At 40.4% G+C, this 20190-nt stretch overlaps 1 protein-coding gene across 1 annotated transcript in view; it reads right to left on the bottom strand.

The window, feature by feature from the left end:
- ST8SIA4 (ST8 alpha-N-acetyl-neuraminide alpha-2,8-sialyltransferase 4) overlaps window positions 1-20190 on the bottom strand; it is a 324338-nt gene that overhangs the window by 114806 nt on the left and 189342 nt on the right. Inside the window, exon 4 of the mRNA XM_029572693.1 lies at window positions 17400-17693. Within this exon, the coding sequence (XP_029428553.1) occupies window positions 17400-17693 (294 nt within the window). The remainder of the gene's footprint in view (window positions 1-17399; window positions 17694-20190) is intronic.

Raw genomic sequence — 20190 nt, 5'->3', positions numbered from 1 at the left:
CGCCTGCCTCCGGGCAGGTGTAGGCTGCGCATGCCAGCCGAGTGCCAGCGAGCGAACCCCAAGCCTAGCGGCCCTGAAGGCCTCTGGCCATGCCCCCGCCCCACCCATGCCCCGGACCGCCCACACCCTGCCCCTTTTTTCAAGCCCTGGGACATATGCACGTCGCCGGGCCTATGCAAAATAGACTCGGCGCGCATAAGGCTTTTAAAATCTGCCCCTTAGTGTACAAGAATAATCTGGGACAATTATTTTGTCTAACATATATTTTTGTTGAAGAATGTTTTTCAAGGCACCAGAAATATGACCTGCAGCATCTCAAAAGGGTGGCCATGCTTGGTCTTCAAGGCTGCCTGTCCTCATTTGCTAATTTGCTCATTTTGTTTATCATCTAAATCAGTCACGTTTGTGGTCCTTGAGGATTGAAGAGGGCCATGACTGATTCTAGGCCCTTTATCTCTTTTTTCAGCCTTTTAAATTAATAAAAAAAAAGAGCTATACTCTTTCTATAAGATTTCCAGTCAACAGAAAAGTGGGCCTACTTTAGTTCTTTAATGATTGTAAAACAGTTCCATCTTTCTAAAGCATTTCATTTACTTTAAGATCTTTAAAAGCTATGTAGTTTGCTTATTGGGCTTACTTTATAATTACCTCTCCTGGCAATGGTTGAGGAAAGAAAGGAATCACTTCAATCAATTATAGCCTGCTTTGGCAGGTTGTAGTTACTTGTTCTACTCTTCTGTGCTACAAGATACTGATTACTTGCATATATGTTTTTGTCAACACATCTATAATTATATGACAGAACACTGAATGCTATTTAAAAGGAATTCAAGTGGTACAAGTGCAGCTCTTGACAAACGAATGATAGCATCTAAACTGGGATCCAGCAAGAAGTAGTTTTCTATGGATCAGTGCTGTACATTAATAGATACCTGCACTGAAATGCCTGAAAGGCGGAATATAAATCAATCAAATAATTACATCTTAATACAAATATATCTGTTTATTCTATGTTAAAATATGGATTGCAATAAAGTGATCAAGGGTCACTCAAGATAGACTCAATTTAAACTGCATGATTGCATAATAAAATGGTTATTAAAATATAAATGATATCAAAATTCTATATAGTTATTAGTACTTTTTAAGCATAAATCATGGTTTACAAAAAGTTTAAAAAGGAAGGAATTCAGCGAAGTGGCAACTCACTTTTTTTTTTGCATCAAATGACTAATCCTCTAAACATAAGTATGAGAAAACAAAAGAAATGTGATAAACTATGTTAACATTAGGTGTAACATTTCTGCACGGGGGTAACCTGCACTACTACTCTAAGCAACTTTATCTGCTGTCATTTACTATATCTTATCATATAAGGCTTCTTTAACCTGTTCTGGTGATGCCACTGTCATCAGATTTTCATGACATCCATAATGAATATGCATGAGATATATCAGCATATGCAGGAAACCCAGAATATGTATATTTGTCTCATTTATAATCATTGTCAATTCTGTTACATTTATTGATAACTATACTAAAAATACCCATGATTTACAAATAGTGCAGCCAAATAGTTGTGATCACAAAGTAACATAAGTTCAAAGTATAAAATTAATTGTAAAGATAATTACGACAAAGTTAACCTAATACTTTAGGAAATATAGTTCCAAAATGGCATACAAAACAATTGTATACTTTAGCAAATATAATTCAAAACATCATACAATTCAGAAAAAGAAGAATGACATCAGTCATCAGCAATAAAAGAAAATTAAATCCTCTCTGCTTAAATCCAATATGCCGACAACAGTCTTTAAAATCAAATAGTAATAATACCAGTATCATAAGAACTTAACATAGGAATTGCCATGCTGAGTCAGACCAAAGTCTCTCGAGCCTAGCATTCTGTCTCTAACAGTAGCCAATCCAGGTCAAAGTACCTGGCAGATCCCTTAAAGTAGATTTAATTCCTCGTTACTCTCTCCCTGTGATTGCAGTAGTTTTTCTTAGTCTACATGGTTAATAATGCGTTATGGACTTTTCCCCCAGGAACATGCCAAACCTCTTTTAAACCCCACCCTGGGAGTCACCTTGGTCACATTCTCTAGCAACAAATGTCACAGCTTGATAGTGCGCTGAGTGAAAAAGTTCTTTCTATGGAGTGTTCCCTTGTTGTAGTATTATTTGAAAGGGTAAATAACAATCCTTTATTTACTCGTTCCATCCCACTCATGATTTTATAAACTTCTAATGTGTTTCTTCGCAGGCCTCTTTTTTCCAAGTTGAAGAGCTTTAACATGAGTAACCTCTCATTATAGGAGAGATGCTCCACCCCTTTATCATTTTTGTCACACTCCTCTCTACCTTTACTAGTTCTGCTATGCTTTCCTGAGATGGGGGTGACAAAAATTGCAGTCACACCGTGACTCCTTTTCAGATCGTTCCTAACATTCTATTACTTGACTGTTGCTGCACATTGAGCCAAAGATTTCAATGTATTGTCCGGAAGAACTCCAAGATCGTTTTTCTGAGTAGTAATTCACAAAACAGAACCCAGCATCGTCTACCTGTAGTTGGGATTATTTTTCCCATGTCCATCACTTTGCACTCTTCTTCTACATTAAATTTCATCTGTTAGTCAGTTCTCCTAGTATCATAAGGTCCTTCTGCAGTTACTCGCAATCCGCTGCTGTTTTAACAGATTTAAATACTTTTGTGTCAGCTGCAAATTTGATCACCTCATTCATCATTCTCTTTTTCAGATCATTTATGAATATGTTAAACAGCACAGGTCCCAGTACCAATCCCTGAGGTACTCCATTAATCATCTTTTTCTATTAGAAAAACTGACAATTTAGTTCCCCCCTCTTTTTCTGGCTTTTCAACCAGTTATTAATCCATAATAGAACACTGCCTCCCATCCCATGACTGTAATTTCCTGAGGTGTCTCTCATGGGGGATTCTATCAAATGCCTTCTGAAAATCAACCAGCTCATTTTTATCTATATGTTTACTTACACCTTCAAAAAAATTTGAAAAGATTGGTAAGACAAGACTTACCTCACCATATTAATTTTTCCCCATTAAGCCATGTGTATCTATATGGCCACTGATTTTATTTTTATGAATGGCTTCCACCATTTTGCCTGGCACTGACATCAGGCTCTAGAGCTGCCTGGTCTATAGTTTCTCGGATCATTCCTAGAGCCCTTTTTAAAAATCTTGATCACATTGGCCAACTTCTATCTTCAGGAATCGTGGTTTTAAATAAGTAAAAGATTACTAGAAACAGGTTAGCGATTTCATGATTTAGTTCTTTTAGGATTCTAGGGTGGGTGCCATCCAGCTGTGGTGATTTATTGTTCTTTAGTTTGTCAAGCTGATCTATTACATCATCCATTATCAAAGATATTTGTTTTAGTTGTTCAGAATCTTCATCATTAAAGAATGTTTCAGGTATGGGTATGTCCCTAACATCCTCTTTCATAAAGACGGAGGGGAAAGAATCCATTCAGTTTTTCTGTTATTTACTTATCCTACCTGAGCACTCCTTTTGCACCTCAGTCATCGAGCTGCCCGACTGACTAACTTACAGGCATTTTGCTTTAAATGTACTTGAAAACAATTGTTTGTCTCACTGGCCAGCTTTTCTCTTGGCCTATGTACCTTTTTACATCTAATTTGCCAGTGCTAATGGTCATGCCTATTTTTGTCATTTGTTTCAGCTTTCCTTTTTTTTTTTTTTAAACAATGCCCTTTTAGCTTTGACTGCCTCTTTTACCTCACCATTAAGCCATGCTGGCAGTCGTTTGGTCTTCCTTTGACCTTTTTTAATGCACAGAATACCATTTTAGTAGACAAGACAAAATGCATTTTTAAACAAAGTCCATGCCTCATGCAAACTTTTAACCCCTGCAACTTCTCCCTTTTAGTTTTTTCTAATTTCATCATTTATTTATTTATTTATTTATTTTTAGTTTTTATAAACCGACGTTCCTGTATAAAATATATATCACACCGGTGTACAGTGAAGTAAAAAACTGTCGCCACGTGGGCGGCTTACATTATAACAAATAACAATTAACATTTAAATAACATTATAAATACATTTAACATTTTTAACAGATTATTCTATTATATATTAATTATTCTATTATAGTCTCCCTTTTTAAAGTTATATACTTCTGTAATAGCTTAACTGAATGTCCTGTGATCATTATTGCTTATTTATTTTATTTATTTATAGATATTTATATACCATCCTTCCTATATGTATAGAGCAGGGCAGCTTAGTGGCCACATCACAGTAATCCTTCATACCAGGTCATGAGTTCCAATGAGGCTAGATCAAAATAACTTCCTCTCTCATCAGTTGTAGGACCATCTGCTCCATGAAGCAGTCATTTATGACATCTAGAATCTTAACCTCTCAAGCATATCCTGATAAGACACTGATCCAGTCAATTCCAGGGTAACTGAAATCTCCTATTATTACTGTGTCACCAAATTTATTTGGGGTTTTTTAAATATTTTAATATATTTTTTATATATTTTACAGTTTGTTTCTTCATTTTGGTCAGGTGCCCAAAATGAAGAAACAAATTGCTATATACTTACACATGGAGCAAACTGTTATATTCTTATACATTGAATTTCAAATCATAAAGGTTTTCACACTGCATTTTGTTTCCTGCAGGATTTCTAATCATGCTTGACTCTATGTCATCTTTTACATATTGTGCCACCTTCTACCAATTTGATCTGCCAAATCGCAGCAATATAATTTATATCCTTGTATCACAGTGTCCCATTGGTTATCCTCCTTCGACCATATGTCTGAAATGTCTATAATGTCTATATCTTCATACAATGCAATATATGCTAACTCACCAATCTTACCGTTCTGATTTCTGGCATGCACATGCAGACATTTTAAAGTATATTTTTTATTTGTATTTTCATTTCTCTTTGTATTCACAATCTGCTTGTTAGCAAATGATACTAGCAGTTTAGAGTCATTCACATCTGGATTCTCTTTGTCTATATCCATCTGGGCTACTTCAGCCTTAAACAAAACGTCTCTTCTGGGATATTCTAACATCCCTGATTTGAAAATACCTTTGGAAGATACAACCCTCTGAGCTACTATCAGCCTTCCTATATGGTCTAGTTTAAAAGCTGTGATCTATCTCCTTTTTACATTTTAATCACCAGTAGTTCGGCTCTACTCTGGTTAAAGTGGAGCCCATCCTGTCAAAATAGGCTCCTCCTTCCGCAGAATGTTCCCCAGTTCCTAACAAATAACTGAACAAATGAATAATGATAAAAAAAAATAATAATAATAATTTCAATTTTGTGCTAGACTGTCTAGTCATGGCTATCTCTTATTTCATTCCACGCATGCTCCAGAAGGCTTGACCCCTAGTGGTAGTGGAGCAAGGGGGGAAGTTACCTCCTTTCACAGTGGAAGGTCAGTTATTTCCTTTGCAGTCCTCCATCCCTTCTTGATGTCACAGTTCAGACACTATCTCATCTCCTCAGAGAGAATTTCCTTTGCCCTTTGTGCCCCAAGTTTGCTCTAGCATATGTAACCCCCGGGCTGGGGTCCTCTCACAGGAACCCCCCCCCCCCCAAGGACCACACTTCAAAACACAATTGTAGTTTCTACAGCCCTCTCCTGATGTTAATTTATTCTGTCCAGAATTCATTGATGAGGTGGGGGGGGGGGGGGGCAAATTAAAACTTAAAGAATGCACAGGGCCTAAAAGAGTAATCAAATAGTAAAGTAAATTGTAAATAGCAATGATCATGCTGGAAGCTGATGTGGTTTCCAACTTAAGCTTTTACTGATTAAGAATGAAAAAGTTGTTAGCAAGCTCCTTATAACGCTTGATATTTAAAGAGTCCTTGTTACAGCTATAACTCCTCAATAAAAGTATGACCTTATGCACTCAATCAATTTAGCTAGTGGTTTATCTATTTATTTTTTATTTATATTTGACTTTTTAGCACTTCCAAGTACATAACATTCAGGTACTGTAGGCATTTTCCTATCCCCAGAGGGCTTACAATCTAAGGGCCTCATTTACTAAGGTTTTTCTTTCATTCTGTGTCTAGGAGGAAAATGCTTAGTAAATCGGGCCCTAAGTTTGTACCTGAGGCAATGGAGGGTAAAGTGATTTACCCAAGGTCACAAGGAGCAGCAGTGGGATTTGGTTAAAGCCAAATTCAATTACATAATTTCTTCCTTGTCCTTTCCTAATATTAGGATAGTTTTAAGCTTCCTCCCGATAGATGATCCAGAGGATTTGTAACCCAATTTAGTTGTTTTAGTTTCTAGCCTCATTAGTCAGACTTTTCCTGCAGTTACTCCATGTTCTCCTCCTTTCTCCTGGTTCATACCTTGGTGGTACCTTTATGTTCCTCTCTTCCCCTGACCACCTCCTAGAGATGGCTGTAGATATATCTGAGTGGTACCTCTGATCTTCTCACTCCCTTCACTCCCTCTCCCTGTGAATTAATGTAAATTCATTCCTCCTTGAGGACACAGACGGTCCTAATCTTCTTTCTCTGTGGAAGATACCATCTCCTCAAGATGTTAGAAAACTGAGTCCCGGAGGGGATCAGTGGATGAGGCCTAGGCCCAGGCCGAAGCCTTGGTCTTGCATAAGCCTAGGCCATGGTAGGTTGCTGCGACCTTTCCATAGGCCCTACGCAAAGCCCAAGCTTCAAGACCTAGATGCCAGAGCCCAGACTGGATGCCAGGGCCTTGGACTCTGCCTGGGCCAAGGACCCAACGCCATGGGCCGGCCCAGAGGTTGGATCAAAAGATGTGGGCCTCAGAATAGAACAAGGCCTGGGTCCAAGCCCAATGCTGGGACACAGTCCAGAGGCTGTGTCTGTATTTATTTATTTATTTACTTACTTACTATCAAGTTTTTATATCCCACTCCTTTGAATAGTTTGGAGTGGGCTACATAGTGACATACATAATAATATAAAAAAAAAACTTCAGTGTCGGGATCTGGCCTCTGGAGTAGGCCACAAAGCCTTGGCCCAGACTCGGGCCTGATGCCGGGGCCCAGTCCGGAAGCCAGATTCCGACGCCTGAGCCTCAGTCTAAGCTAAGGCCCGGTCCCCAGCCCAACCCAGGGGCCAGGTCTGGAGGCCAGGTCCTGATGCCTCAGCCTCAGCTGGGCCCAAGCAGGGCGACTGGAGCCCAGGCCTCATAGCATCATCCTCTTCTTTCTTCTTTCAAATGATGATATCCGCTGGGGATGCACCAGAGTTAATTAACTGCGACACCTCCCCTCTTCAGCATATGCACTATTCTGGTGTATGGCAGTTTAAATGAACTGCCATACAACAAAAATGGCGACCTCCGCTGAAGAGGGTGGCACCAGAGTTAATTAACTTTGCTGCATCCCCAGTGGACGCTGTCATTCTAAAGAAGAAGAAAGAAGAGGATGATGCTAGAGGCCCTGGTCAAAACCCTGACATCGAGCCTGGGTCCGCGCTGAAGCCTGGATGTCAGCCCAAGCCCAAGTGTCGGGACCTGGTGTCGGGCCTCTGGATCAGACCCCGGTGTCGGGCCTGGTACAAGGTTCTGCTATTGGGAATCAGCCTCTGGGCTGGATCCCAGCGTTTAGGCCTGTTCCTGAGCCATGATGTCTGATCCCTGATGAATCAGGTACGTAGGGGCTGGGAAGTTTCCCAGCCATGGCAAAATTTTTGGGATTTTGGCCAAGTCCCGGTGTCGGGCCTGAGCCTAGGCCAAAGACACTAGGGTCGCGCTCGAGCCTAGGCCATGGCCCCTGAATTGGGCTGTTGCTTATTCCTAGTCAAGGCCCTGGCCTTGGGCCTAGGGCCAATCCCTAGCATTGTACTCAGAAATAGGCTAAGGCCCCTGCTTTAAGCCTCGGTCTAGTCCTTAGGTATAGGCCCGACAGATGACCTTTTTGTTGTTGTTTTTAAAACAAAACATGAAAACCAACAAAATTTTGTCAGATTCTCAATTGTTTTGAGAATGAAATGAAATATGAAATGTAATTGTTGCTAACTATTTTGTTTCTCTCAAATGCACAGCTCTACTCTCGGCCTATGTATGTTTGTGACAGTCTTTACACTGGTATATGTGTGTGAGAGAGAATAGGGAATAAGAACAGAACACCCACTATACCTCTTGTAAAATGACAATCCCCCTTCCATAAGCAGTGGGCACTCGTATTGATTGATTATGTCAAATCTCTAACATTCCACCATGAATAGGAGGAAGGGGAAGGCACTATGGTAACAATGACAGATAGTGCTGGTGGAAGGGTGTCCAGTCACCTCAGACGGTGATGTCATCACATGTCGTGCGCTCTCTCTCTCTTTCTCTCCACATGGAAAATGACCCTAGCTTCTCAAAGAAATACATACCCCAAAATGGAAAAAGCCCTCTAGCTCTGTGCCTCACCCGCACCAGTTCTCATCTCCTGTGTCCTTTCAAAACTGCCGCCCTTACCAGGTACTCTGCCACCCCTCCCACTTCCAGCACCCTATATCGCCGCCTACTCTGCCTAATGCTTCCACCGCCCTGATGACAGAGGGAGTGGAAAGGCACCTACAGGTGCAAATCTCAGTATATCTGGTAGCACTAGTAATAGTACTCTAGCATTCCCCTGCTCAAGTTAAAGAGAGGGTTTTTTTTTTCCTCTGGTTTCCAGCTCAGGCTGGAAGAACATATGCTACCTGCTGCCATTGTTAGATCTATTCCTGTGGTGCAGGAACATTAGAGGGCAGAGACAGAGGCAGTGGCAATGAAAAGGCAAGTGCAATAGTAAGAAAGGAGCAGCTAACAACAGTACAATGCTCCTCCCTGATTCCTCCTGAGCAATGTCTGCAGCAGGTCCTGCAAGAAACAACCAATTCAGAGGAATCATTATTTTATTATGTTATGTTTATTATGGTATGATGTATTTTTGAATGATGGCTTAATGGTCAGAAATTGTAAACTGCATTAGATGACTCATTTGGATCAGGATTGCAGTATAAAAATAGAACAAACAAATCATGTGAGGCCTTCTCTGAATCAGAGGAGATAGAATAGTTAATAGCAGTGAAGAGACTGAGATAGGGATTGTCCTAGTTACTAGCAAACTATCCTGGGCATCTTACAAACAGTGGCAGTCTACATCATGTAAACAGAGAGCATAAGTTAGCATAGTCTTCAGGGGTGGGCTCCAGTGCCTATAGACTCTGCCAGCCAGTCCAAAAAGTAGTAGCAGCAGCAGAGGAAAGTGCTAGTCTCCTAAGTCACCCCCCCAGCCTCTTCCTCCAGTGAGGTGACAGGCAAGCAATCCCCAATCTCATGTCAGCAGCAAGCATCCATGGAGCAGTTGGGGTGTGCCACCACTTCACTGTCCCATAATAGGAGGCAGGTAGCATAATCAAGCTAGATATTTCAATGGTGGGGGTGGAAGGGAAATAGAACCAAGAGCTAAGAGAAACAGATAAGTACGAGAGAAAAAATGTGTGAAGCTTGCTGGGCAGACTGGATGGGCCGTTTGGTCTTCTTCTGCCGTCATTTCTATGTTTCTATGTTTCTATATATAAAGGTGTACACAAGATGCATTTGATGACCATCCCTTACAGGTGGTAGAGAATGTGGGATTTAAGTAGCTGTCACAGTTGTTAGCCTCCAGTTACAAAGTGCCCTCCTGGACAATATTCATCAGGCAGGCTAATCCCAGCCAGTACACTCATTGCTGTGCTCACATGTAGGTGCAGTTGGCCAAAGTGGAAAGGGGAAACTCTTTCACTAGTGATATCTGGATCAGCCAGAATGCTACACAAGCTTATCTTTCCCTGCTGCCACATTGGTGCCAGCTGTCTGAAGCAGGGGCAGACAACAGCTGTAATGGGGGCAGAGTAGCAGGGTACAGGTAGGCTGTGCTGCACACCTAGTTGATGGACAAGAGTCGAACCTCAATGCATATCTTAGGCGCAATAAGGAAGAAGATGGGGAACTGGCATCTAAAGCGAAGTGATAGAGCTGCCTGCTTATTTTGTGCAAGACAGTGGTGCTAGCTTTTTTGCTGCCCTGTGTGAACAGTTACTGTGCTGTCCCCCTCCCCCGCCGTTCTTTCATTTTATGTTCCGGGACTACCAAAAAACACCCAGCTCCCTTCAGTGATACAAACTTTTAAAACTGACACCCCCCCCCCCCGAACCCATGGCTGATGCAAGGCTAGTAGGTGCCCTAGGCGAACCTTATAGCCTTGCACAACGACCCCTGCCTCATTCCACACATAGTTACGAGTTATGCATTTATATTTTACATGAAAAATATCAAAGTACAGTAATCTGTAGTAAAAATATCATTTACATCAGTGGTCCCCAACCTTTTTTGCACCAGGGACCGGCTTCAAGCAAGACCATTTTTCCATGGCCCGGCAGGGTGGTGTGGGGGTGGGGCAGGGGCGGGGCTTTGGTCATATGGGGGCGGGGTTATGGAGGGGGTTGGATTTTAGTGCATACTGATCATTTAATTATGACATTTATAACGTGAATATGACTCAACTCACCATAGGTTCTCACATGCATGACACACTGACCCATGATCGTCATGGGGCTAGATGTAAAAGTGCAGTTTGCATCCACGGGAACCCCCCTGACCCATAATAATGGATGTAAAGCAGAATTATGACATTCCCCATACAACTCACCCTACAGAAAAGATATTCTGGTTCTGGTGACATCTCAGTAACAGCAACTCAAACTCCTTCTACTTCCAGGCTCAATAGCCCTACTTATGAAAAGACAGCAGTTTACCACCAATGCACGTCCTCTGAGAAAACACAACAAATAAGACTGATACAAACGCTTACACGCTAGCAAAATATCTCATCTCGGTAACAGACACAGAATCGACCTAACATACTCCCAGGATCTGTAGTAATGTACATAAACTAATCCGCACACAGTTACACCTGTATTATGGAATACACTCAAACAGGAGCAACCTTATCAATGAAAAGGCAACACTACAAATATTAAATCAGGTCCTAAAAACCAATACACACCTCTTATTAGGAAAACAGAACTAGCAAGCAGCTATAGATCCCCACACAGACATCGGGGCCTGATCCAGAGGCCCGACACCAAGTCCCGACACTTGGGCTTGGGCTGACATCCAGGCTTCAGCCCGGACCCAGGCTCGATGTCAGGGTTTTGACCCAGGCCTCTAGCATCATCCTCTTCCTTAGAATGACGGCGTCCACTGGGGATGCAGCAAAGTTAATTAACTCTGGTGCCACCCTCTTCAGTGGAGGTCGTCATTTTTGTGGTATGGCAGTTCATTTAAACTGCCATACACCAGAATAGTGCATATACTGAAAAGGGGAGGTGTCACAGTTAATTAACTCTGGTGCATCCCCAGCGGATATCATCATTTGAAAGAAGAAAGAAGAGGATGATGCTATGAGGCCTGGGCTCCAGTCTCCCTGCTTGGGCCCAGCTGAGGCTGAGGCATCAGGACCTGGCCTCCAGACCTGGCCCCTGGGTTGGGCTGGGGACCGGGCCTTAGCTTAGACTGAGGCTCAGGCGTCGGAATCTGACTTCCGGACAGGGCCCCGGCATCAGGCCCGAGTCCGGGCCAAGGCTTTGTGGCCTACTCCAGAGGCCAGATCCCGACACTGAAGTTTTTTTTTAATATTATTATGTATGTCACTATGTAGCCCACTCCAAACTATTCAAAGGAGTGGGATATAAAAACTTGATAGTAAGTAAGTAAGTAAGTAAATAAATGAATACAGACACAGCCTCTGGACTGTGTCCCAGCATTGGGCTTGGACCCAGGCCTTTTTCTATTCTGAGGCCCACGTCTTTTGATCCAACCTCTGGGCCGGCCCACGGCGTTGGGTCCTTGGCCCAGGCAGAGTCCAAGACCCTGGCATCCAGTCTGAGCTCTGGCATCTAGGTCTTGAAGCCTGGGCTTTGCGTAGGGCCTAGGGAGAGGTCGCGGCAACCTACCATGGCCTAGGCTTATGCAAGACCAAGGCTTCGGCCTGGGCCTAGGCCTCATCCACTGATCCCCTCTGGATCAGCTAAGTGAGGGCCGGGAAAGATTCTGGCCCTGGCATTTTTTCGAGTGGGAAGGATGGATGGTGGGGCCAGGAGGCCCCATTTATTTTTAATGCAATTTTTTTAATGTTTATTTTATTTTGCAAACTAAAGAAAACAAAATAAACATTAAACAAAACTTGTGGAAAAAACATTCTAATAATGAAATTAAAAAATAAAATATTTTTATCTTTATGCACCCCTAGCAGAGAGTGCAGTGCACACAGACAGGCATACAATGCTGCTGCACTGCCATTGCCACTGCTTGACTGCCTAGTGAATGTCTGCTTGTACCTGGGAGTGTTACTGTTAATTTTTTACCAGAGATCACATTTTATGGAAAAAAAACAGCAAAGCACATGCACAATTTACAGATGCTGAATCCTTTTTCCACTCCAATGTAAGTCTCAGAAGCAAAAATTCAAGCATGGCTCTTTTGTCATGTTTTGTAGTTAGTAACTGCACTTCTGCAGTTTAAAAATCTCTGTATCAGTACACTGACTAACACTATTGCACCTACTACAGAGTTCTCCCATTGACTTTTCCTTCTTTTTATTTCTTTTTCCAGTGTTACAGCTACACTGTGTGCTGTATAACTGAAAAACAGAAAAATGATTTTTGACACACAGTAACATGGTGTGTGACAAACAGAAAATTGCAGCGGGTTGAAATTCTGCCCGCCTTTGAGAAAAGGATTTGCACGGACAAAATCGCCGTAAGAAGATGGATTTGTTGAATTGGTTTCCGCTTTTCCCCTGAAGCAGGACTGCCATCCGAAACATGGCCATGTCGGGTTTTTTGGGACCTTTTCAGCGTGGATAAGTATCCATTTCAATATTTACTCATGTGACTTGCTTAGTTGGGATTTTCCCTATAATTCTCGTGGTAACTTTTTATAAAAAAAAACTACAAAAAATTCAAGTAAACAAAATAGACGGAGGAATGATAATTAAAGTAACATAGACCCCTATGATAAACGAGTTGCAACATAATTTCCTGCTCGTGAATAGAGGGTCTTACATAAGTATATTTGGTGATAGAGTGCTACATTAATAAGAGACCAGTACATCATTTGCTTGGTTTGTTTACATTGGGGTGTACTGGAATACACAGGTTGGTGTGTGTGGGTTTATTGTGTGATTGATAGTGTGACAACCAGTGCCAGATTTAGACATAGGTAACATAGGCAAGTGCCTAGGGTGCCAAATTCTGAAGACACTCAAACTGGAACCGCCCCACTGCTCTTTCATTTCCAGGGGTGAAATCCCTCACCCCCAGTATTATGGCGAAGGGCACCATCATTTTTAAAATTAAGATCTGGTGACAACAGCAAAGCTAGAACCCACCTTGCTTTTAAATTTTAGTCCCTCAGACTTTTCTCAGTATTTTTTGCAATTATTCTTTAGCTCTCACAGCTACACAAGCAAACCTTGTCCACAGACAAGGGAACTGAAATGGCCAGATTCTCTCTTTCATTTTCAACTTAAAAAAACAAACAAATAAAAAAAAACCAAAGAGGAAGTCACTGCCAATCCACCCAGAAGCAAGCTAGGATATACTGGTTTAATAAATGATTGAGTTTGATTAGTCCTGTTTCCTGGCTTCTTCCCTATCCTGTCTCCAGTCAGTCTAGGGTCAAGTGACGGACATGACCAGTTGCTAACTACTTTGAGCTTGTCCCATAGAACTTAATGGGAAGCAAAAACCAATGCAAACACACATTTTTGTTGATATTTGGGGCGTTTGCTACTCATTATTTTGCTACTCATTATTTTCATCAAACCAAAACAAATTTGTCTGATTCAGTTTGGATTCCTTATACATAAATACATACCCCTAATATCTATGTAATAATTTAAATTATGTACATTCTATCTCAGAATCATCTCTCTCAAATAGTTCTATGTCTTTTCATAATTCTTTGCATAGTTATTTGTTTATAAATAACTAGACCAAATTCTCTATATTTTTTTCTTGCGGTGCATTCTCATAAAACTATAAAAGTTTGACAAGGAATTACCAGCCTATATCAAAGTCAGAGAGAGGATGGGTTGTATAATTCACCAAGTGTCTACCTGTTGTATTCTGTAAGTGCACTCTCTGACTGCACGCTCTTACATAATTATGTTTGTGTTTTGTTGGTAGTAGACTGCTGTTGTACATAGGTAAGAATGAAAGTGTTTGCATTAACACATTCCAGACAGAAATTAGTATTGCCATCAAACAAATGATGGTGGATTAATATCAGGTATTAGTATAAGAGCAGAGATTCTCAATCCTGTCCTGGAGGCATACCTAGTCTAGTTTTCACGATATCCTTAGTGAATATCTATGGGATGTATTTGCCTACAATAGATTTTCATGCACTCATTCTCCATCTCCTGCATGTCTGTTACAGCTATCTTGAAAAACAGACTGATCAGGATTAAGAAACACATTAGAACATAAGATATATTAATTGGTATTTAACAGTCTGATATTGCATTATGAATTCTGTGTATTTGATCTTTCCTAATTATGTATTCTATATGGTAAAAAACAATCACAGTTTTCTTTGAATTACTTTCATCCATCTTCTGTGCCAGCTGAAGCTTCACTGATTGTTTCTATTCAAACATGAAGTTAGCTCTAGTTAATTAGCACAGCAAAGCAGTATGTGTCAGTGTCACAGCTATAGATTCTGTCATATACTTTGTCTTTCTGTCTAGTACATTGATTTGTAATTGTTTTGGAATGTTTTCTTCCCTCTATATAAAAAGATACAACCAAGTTAGATTTTAGTGTGGGATTTTATATGGCAATGGGAGAAGAGGGAAGATGAAATATCAAATCATATGACCATAACTGTAAAATCCTGTTGGTGTGAAAGATTAAATTCATCTGAAAATAAATTGTTACACATTTAATAATAGCTAGTTTTAGTTTTCTAGTTGGCAGTTTTACAGAGGAAAAAAAATCCCACATTAGCCATTGGTAGAAATGTAGTATGAGAATCTGGGGATTTTGAATTTAAAGTTTTTCTACGCAAGGCAAAACCAAAAACCCCCCCTGTAAATCCTTAAATCTGATCACTTCCCATTCAGCATCTCAATGAGACAAGAAAACATAATAAACAGTATTGTACTTATTTCACGGAAAATGTGACACAAAGATAGTTTTTTGAAGCAATTCACTGAAAGAATTTTTCTACAAGCATAAATAAAAGAAAGGCATCATTTCAAGAGCATATATATCAGCTTTATAGCCTTAGAGAGGGCAATTTTGAAACAGCCCTCGTTGCAGTAAAGTCTGCGTGTACATTGTACACGCAGACTTTATCAAAGATTTTCAAAACAAACTTATGACTATACGTTTGCTTTGAAAATTTGCAGTGAAGTGGTCAGATATACACAGAGAGCATAACTGGGGGGCGTACACTTATGTGCATACTGAGGGCCGATGCAATAATCTTAGCGGAAAGCAGGCGCTGGCTTTTCAGTGCCCGCTTTCTTAACACACGCATGGCGCCCGCAAGGGGGGGGCGCCATGCAATATGTAAATTAGGGGGTCGCGCTAGGAAGGAGGCGCTATGGTCGCTTGTATTTGCATGTGATGAGCGCTAACTCATTCACTCCACGTTGGACGCACGTTAAATAGGCGCTAATCCCCCTATTGCATTAGGGGGTGGATTAGCGCCTAAATAACCTGCGTCCGACAGCAGGTATTGCATCAGCCCCTTTTTAAACAGGAAAATCACATGCATATGATTCAACTCCACCCTCTGGGATGCATATTTTCAGTTTATGCAAAAGTACACATAAAACCGGGTTACTTGCATGCTTTTACATGAAAAGAGCACTGGATGATTTTATAATAGCCATTTATGTACATAAAACCATTCTTTTACTGAATGAATGGCAGCTGCAGTTTCTCAGATATCTTCCTTGGACAAATCATCTTGTTACTCAAAGAGAAAAAAAAATAAATGTGAAATAGCGCACATTAAATGAAAAAAAAAAACCAAAAAAAAAAAAACCATTGGGGGTGGAACAAAATAAAACTTAACAAAAGTTTTATCAATTAACACCCCTATTAAATAACATTAAAGAGCTTAAGCAATATACTTTAGCATCCACGTTAAGGTCCTCTTGTGCTCCACTACAAATAGTCAGCTCTAAAAGGAAGGCCATACCATGCATTTTAAAAGGGGTCATACAAGACATTAGCAAGCCTGTACACAAATGAAGGATAATGTACATGGTATATTCTCCCTTCATGCTATGTAGCAAGAGCTTGGTAAATAGCTGTTATTTCATATCTAACTCAGATTGGTGTTAATATAAGCTTGTTATTTCTCAAGTGGATGCTCAATAGCATGTTCAAGCTATTTAACCAATGCATTTTCAGATTTCTGTGAACATGCTATTTCTGAAAAAAAAAAATTTTTTAAAACAGTGAGTGCGCTAAAGGCTTAATTTTAAAAGATCTAAGCGTGCCTATACCGGGAGATATTCATGTGGCCAGGCCAGGCCAGACATATATCTCCCAGTACATGCTGAAGAACGGGTTTAGGGAGGGCGGGCCGGAACAGCACTATTAGGCACTGTCCCGATGAAGTATGCTCCAGGAGCCGACTGGCCTGCGCAAGTTACTGCTGCTCTGGAGAGCAGGTAAGTAATAGAACAAAAAAAGAAGGGTAGTTAATGGGGTTTTAGGGGGTCGGGTGGATAAGGGAAGAGGGAGGCAGGTTAGCTAGGCGGTTTAGGAATTTCCTTTCCAGTCTGCTCCTTTATTGGAGCGGACTGGGAGGGAAATAGGGAAAGGGCCTATCACATCGCGGCGTGCATCTTGTAAAATTTCCCTCCCTTACGTGCGTGAGTCGGCACGGGTGCGCATGTGCGTGCGGGCGGGCAGCGGATTTTATAGCATGCGTGCTTCAACGCTCGCATGTTTTAAAATCGGCGCATCCATATGCGTGCTCTGGGAACCGCGCGCACATGGACGCCCACACTCGGGTTTTAAAATTTACCTTTAAATCTTTTTTCATGGCTTCTTATGTGGCTTAATGAGCCCATTAAGATTTGATAGGCCCATGCTATAACTGATTTTGTATAAGTTTTATTGTATGGGCCACCAGATCAATGAAAAATACATTTTAAACTAATCAAATCTGATTTCACAAAATAAATATTGTCCATCATGAAAGCAGCAACAATTGTTTATCTCTTTGAGAGAATTAATGAAACTCTTTTTTATTTTTAGCTATGTACTCTCTTTTGCCAAGGACAGACCAAGCTTTTCTAGACACTTACCCTCTGACAGCATGAATAAGTCTCAGTGACGGATAAGCAGTTCGCACTTTCAATTTATTTTTAAGGATTAATGCATTAACCCACTCCACGTGCCTCTCTCCACCTTTGACCATGAAAGCAGGAATCCAAAGGACGCTGTCATTCAGCATGGACAGTCTATGCACAAATTTGTCTTTGTCACTCTCATTCCGAAAGCCTCCAAATGCTCTTTGCACAACGGATGGATTCATGGTAATAAAATCAGATTTTGTCCCCACATCTGCAGCAAACTCCACCACAGGAGCTAGATTGCACCTGAATAGGAAGACATTGACGAATCAATAATGATGGAAAGAAGATATATTTATAAAAGTTAAAAGTATGTATGAACAAAAAGTTGACAATTAACTTGCAAGACCGTGTTAGAGAAGGAAAATCTACTTAAGATATTGTGCTTGCTTCTTTTTGCATTACAGAAAAGAGCCTAGGTAACCTTGCATGCTCCAAAAGATCAAGATTAATGTAAAGACTGGAACACAGCTCATAGTACAATAAAATTCATGTGTAAACAGATATTGTATGAGTTATTATCCCCTTAAAACTGCCTATATAAGCAATGTCTTAATTACCCAATAAAAAGTTTACTAATAGCTTTGATTAGTATATTTGTTTTAACTAAATAGAAATTTTATTTACTACATGTTATACATTTAGGAATGATTTAGTAAAAAAAAAAAAGTCAAAATATCTTTTCAGCATTAGACTCTCAGGTTCTGTTATGTGAGAAACAGATCTGTGAATACGTTTATCTTGTTTCCCAAGAGCTAGTCTTAATACCACACTCAAAAGACAGTGCCATTCATTTTGTTATAACATATACTTTCTATTAAAACAGTATTAATAATAAAATAGATTTTGGTTGTTCAGTTAGAATACATACAGTCATTCAGATAGTTCCCTTTCTCTAAGTTTTTGATTATTCTTATATTTCTAAGCAAATACCAGTGTTTGACGTTTTTGAAGGCTTCTTCTACACAAGTTCCTAATGGTGGGAACAGTCAAGTATACCAAGATGCTGCTATTCTGGACCTTATCCACACATCATGCAGATACATAGAGGGGCTGTTTTTAAACTGTCCACATTGAAATAAAGTCAACAGGTACGTTTTACAGTTTTTTAGATTTTATTTTGAATTCAGAAAATTGAAGTTTGCCTGGCTGGCAAGTTCCATGGACAGTGTCTAATGAGCGGTAAACACACCTAGATTCATCACCAGATGGACTAACAAGAAGTAATCTAATGTCAATTTTTTGATATTTTGAATGGCAAAATGGCACTTGAAAAAGTAGATTTTTTTTGTATCAAATAATTGTATGGGGCAACATGCATAGTAAAGTTACACACTGTAGAAAATTATCCTCACCGGGATGGAACTTGCATTTGCGGCTTACAGGTAAATTTTAAAAGGAGCACGTATTCGCCCAAAAAACACTAACTGGGCACATGAGCAAAAATACACTTAATTTTATTTTGTGCGTGTAAGTACAAGTGTATCATTTAAAATATTCATACCACACATATGTGAGCAGCCTTTAGATGCATACTCACACAAGGAGAGAGCACGCCTCTGTTAGACAATCTGACACACTATGTATCTCCCACTGTAAGAGGGGCACTTTTAACTCAGGGTGGGTTTTTTTTTTTTTTTGGGGGGGGGGGCGTTTTTACATTGGTCTGCCTAGAGCACAAGGGTCTAAGAACCCTTGTAAACCCTCCCCCAAAACTCAGATTTTCTGTTTAACAGCATCTTTCTCTCCCTCTCTCATTGTAGTTACACAGGTAACATGAGTTACGTGCGTAAATCTTGGCCCCACCCTGGAATGTCCATGCCCCGCCCCTTTTCTGCCTCCTTATTCGTGACGTGCGCACAGGTATATACGCACGTACTTCCTGGCTTCTTAAAATTCATGTTGCTCGCGCACGGTCCACATACGTGTGTATGGGGATTATTTGTGCAAGCAACACTTTTAAAATCTACCTGTTAGTGCACAATTCAGAGGTCGGTGCCCACAAGGCAGACAGGTTGTTTTTACATGCGTAAATGGGTTTTTGAAAATTGCCCCAGGTGCTGTACATATGGAAGCAATTCTGCGTGCACTTTTACACGTACTAGACAGAGGCATTCCACGGGCTGAGTTGGCGTAAGGAAACCATTTACACAGACACCTTCCATTTTTTAAAGAATGCACGTAAATATAAGCCTACACATGAGCACTTGCTCCCAAGTAGGTATAAATGTGTGTACGGATACCACGCACGGTTTCGCGCATATGTGCTGAAGTCTACTTCTACTTTCTTCTACACGTAGTCTTCAGCCCTATGTGGACTATTACAGTTGTACTCATAAGTTTATATACCTCTGGCACAATCTGTAAGATGTATAGCATTAAAAAAACCATGTATAGCATTAAAAAAAACCATGATGATCAGTCAAAACACATCTCTATTTTTAATGTGTTTCAAATTGAACTATTATACATCACAGAATAGCACGATCATTAAACAAACCATAGCAATAAAGAATAAAATGGTCCTGTTCAAAAGTCTGCATACCGTTAGTTCTTAATACTGTATATTGTCCCCTTTTGCATGAATGACGGTTTGCAATCTTTTGTAATAGCTGTAAATGAGGCATTTTATTTTCTCATATGGTAAAACTGCCTATTTCTCTTGTCAAAATGCCTCCAGATCCTATAAATTCTTTGGTTGTCTAGCATGACCTGCATGTTTGAGTTCTCCCCAAAATGGCTC

The sequence above is a fragment of the Rhinatrema bivittatum genome, chromosome 1 (assembly GCF_901001135.1).
Source record: "Rhinatrema bivittatum chromosome 1, aRhiBiv1.1, whole genome shotgun sequence".
Taxonomy (NCBI): domain Eukaryota; kingdom Metazoa; phylum Chordata; class Amphibia; order Gymnophiona; family Rhinatrematidae; genus Rhinatrema; species Rhinatrema bivittatum.
Note: the sequence above shows the minus strand (reverse complement) of the source record. Positions and strands in the feature narration are given on the sequence as shown.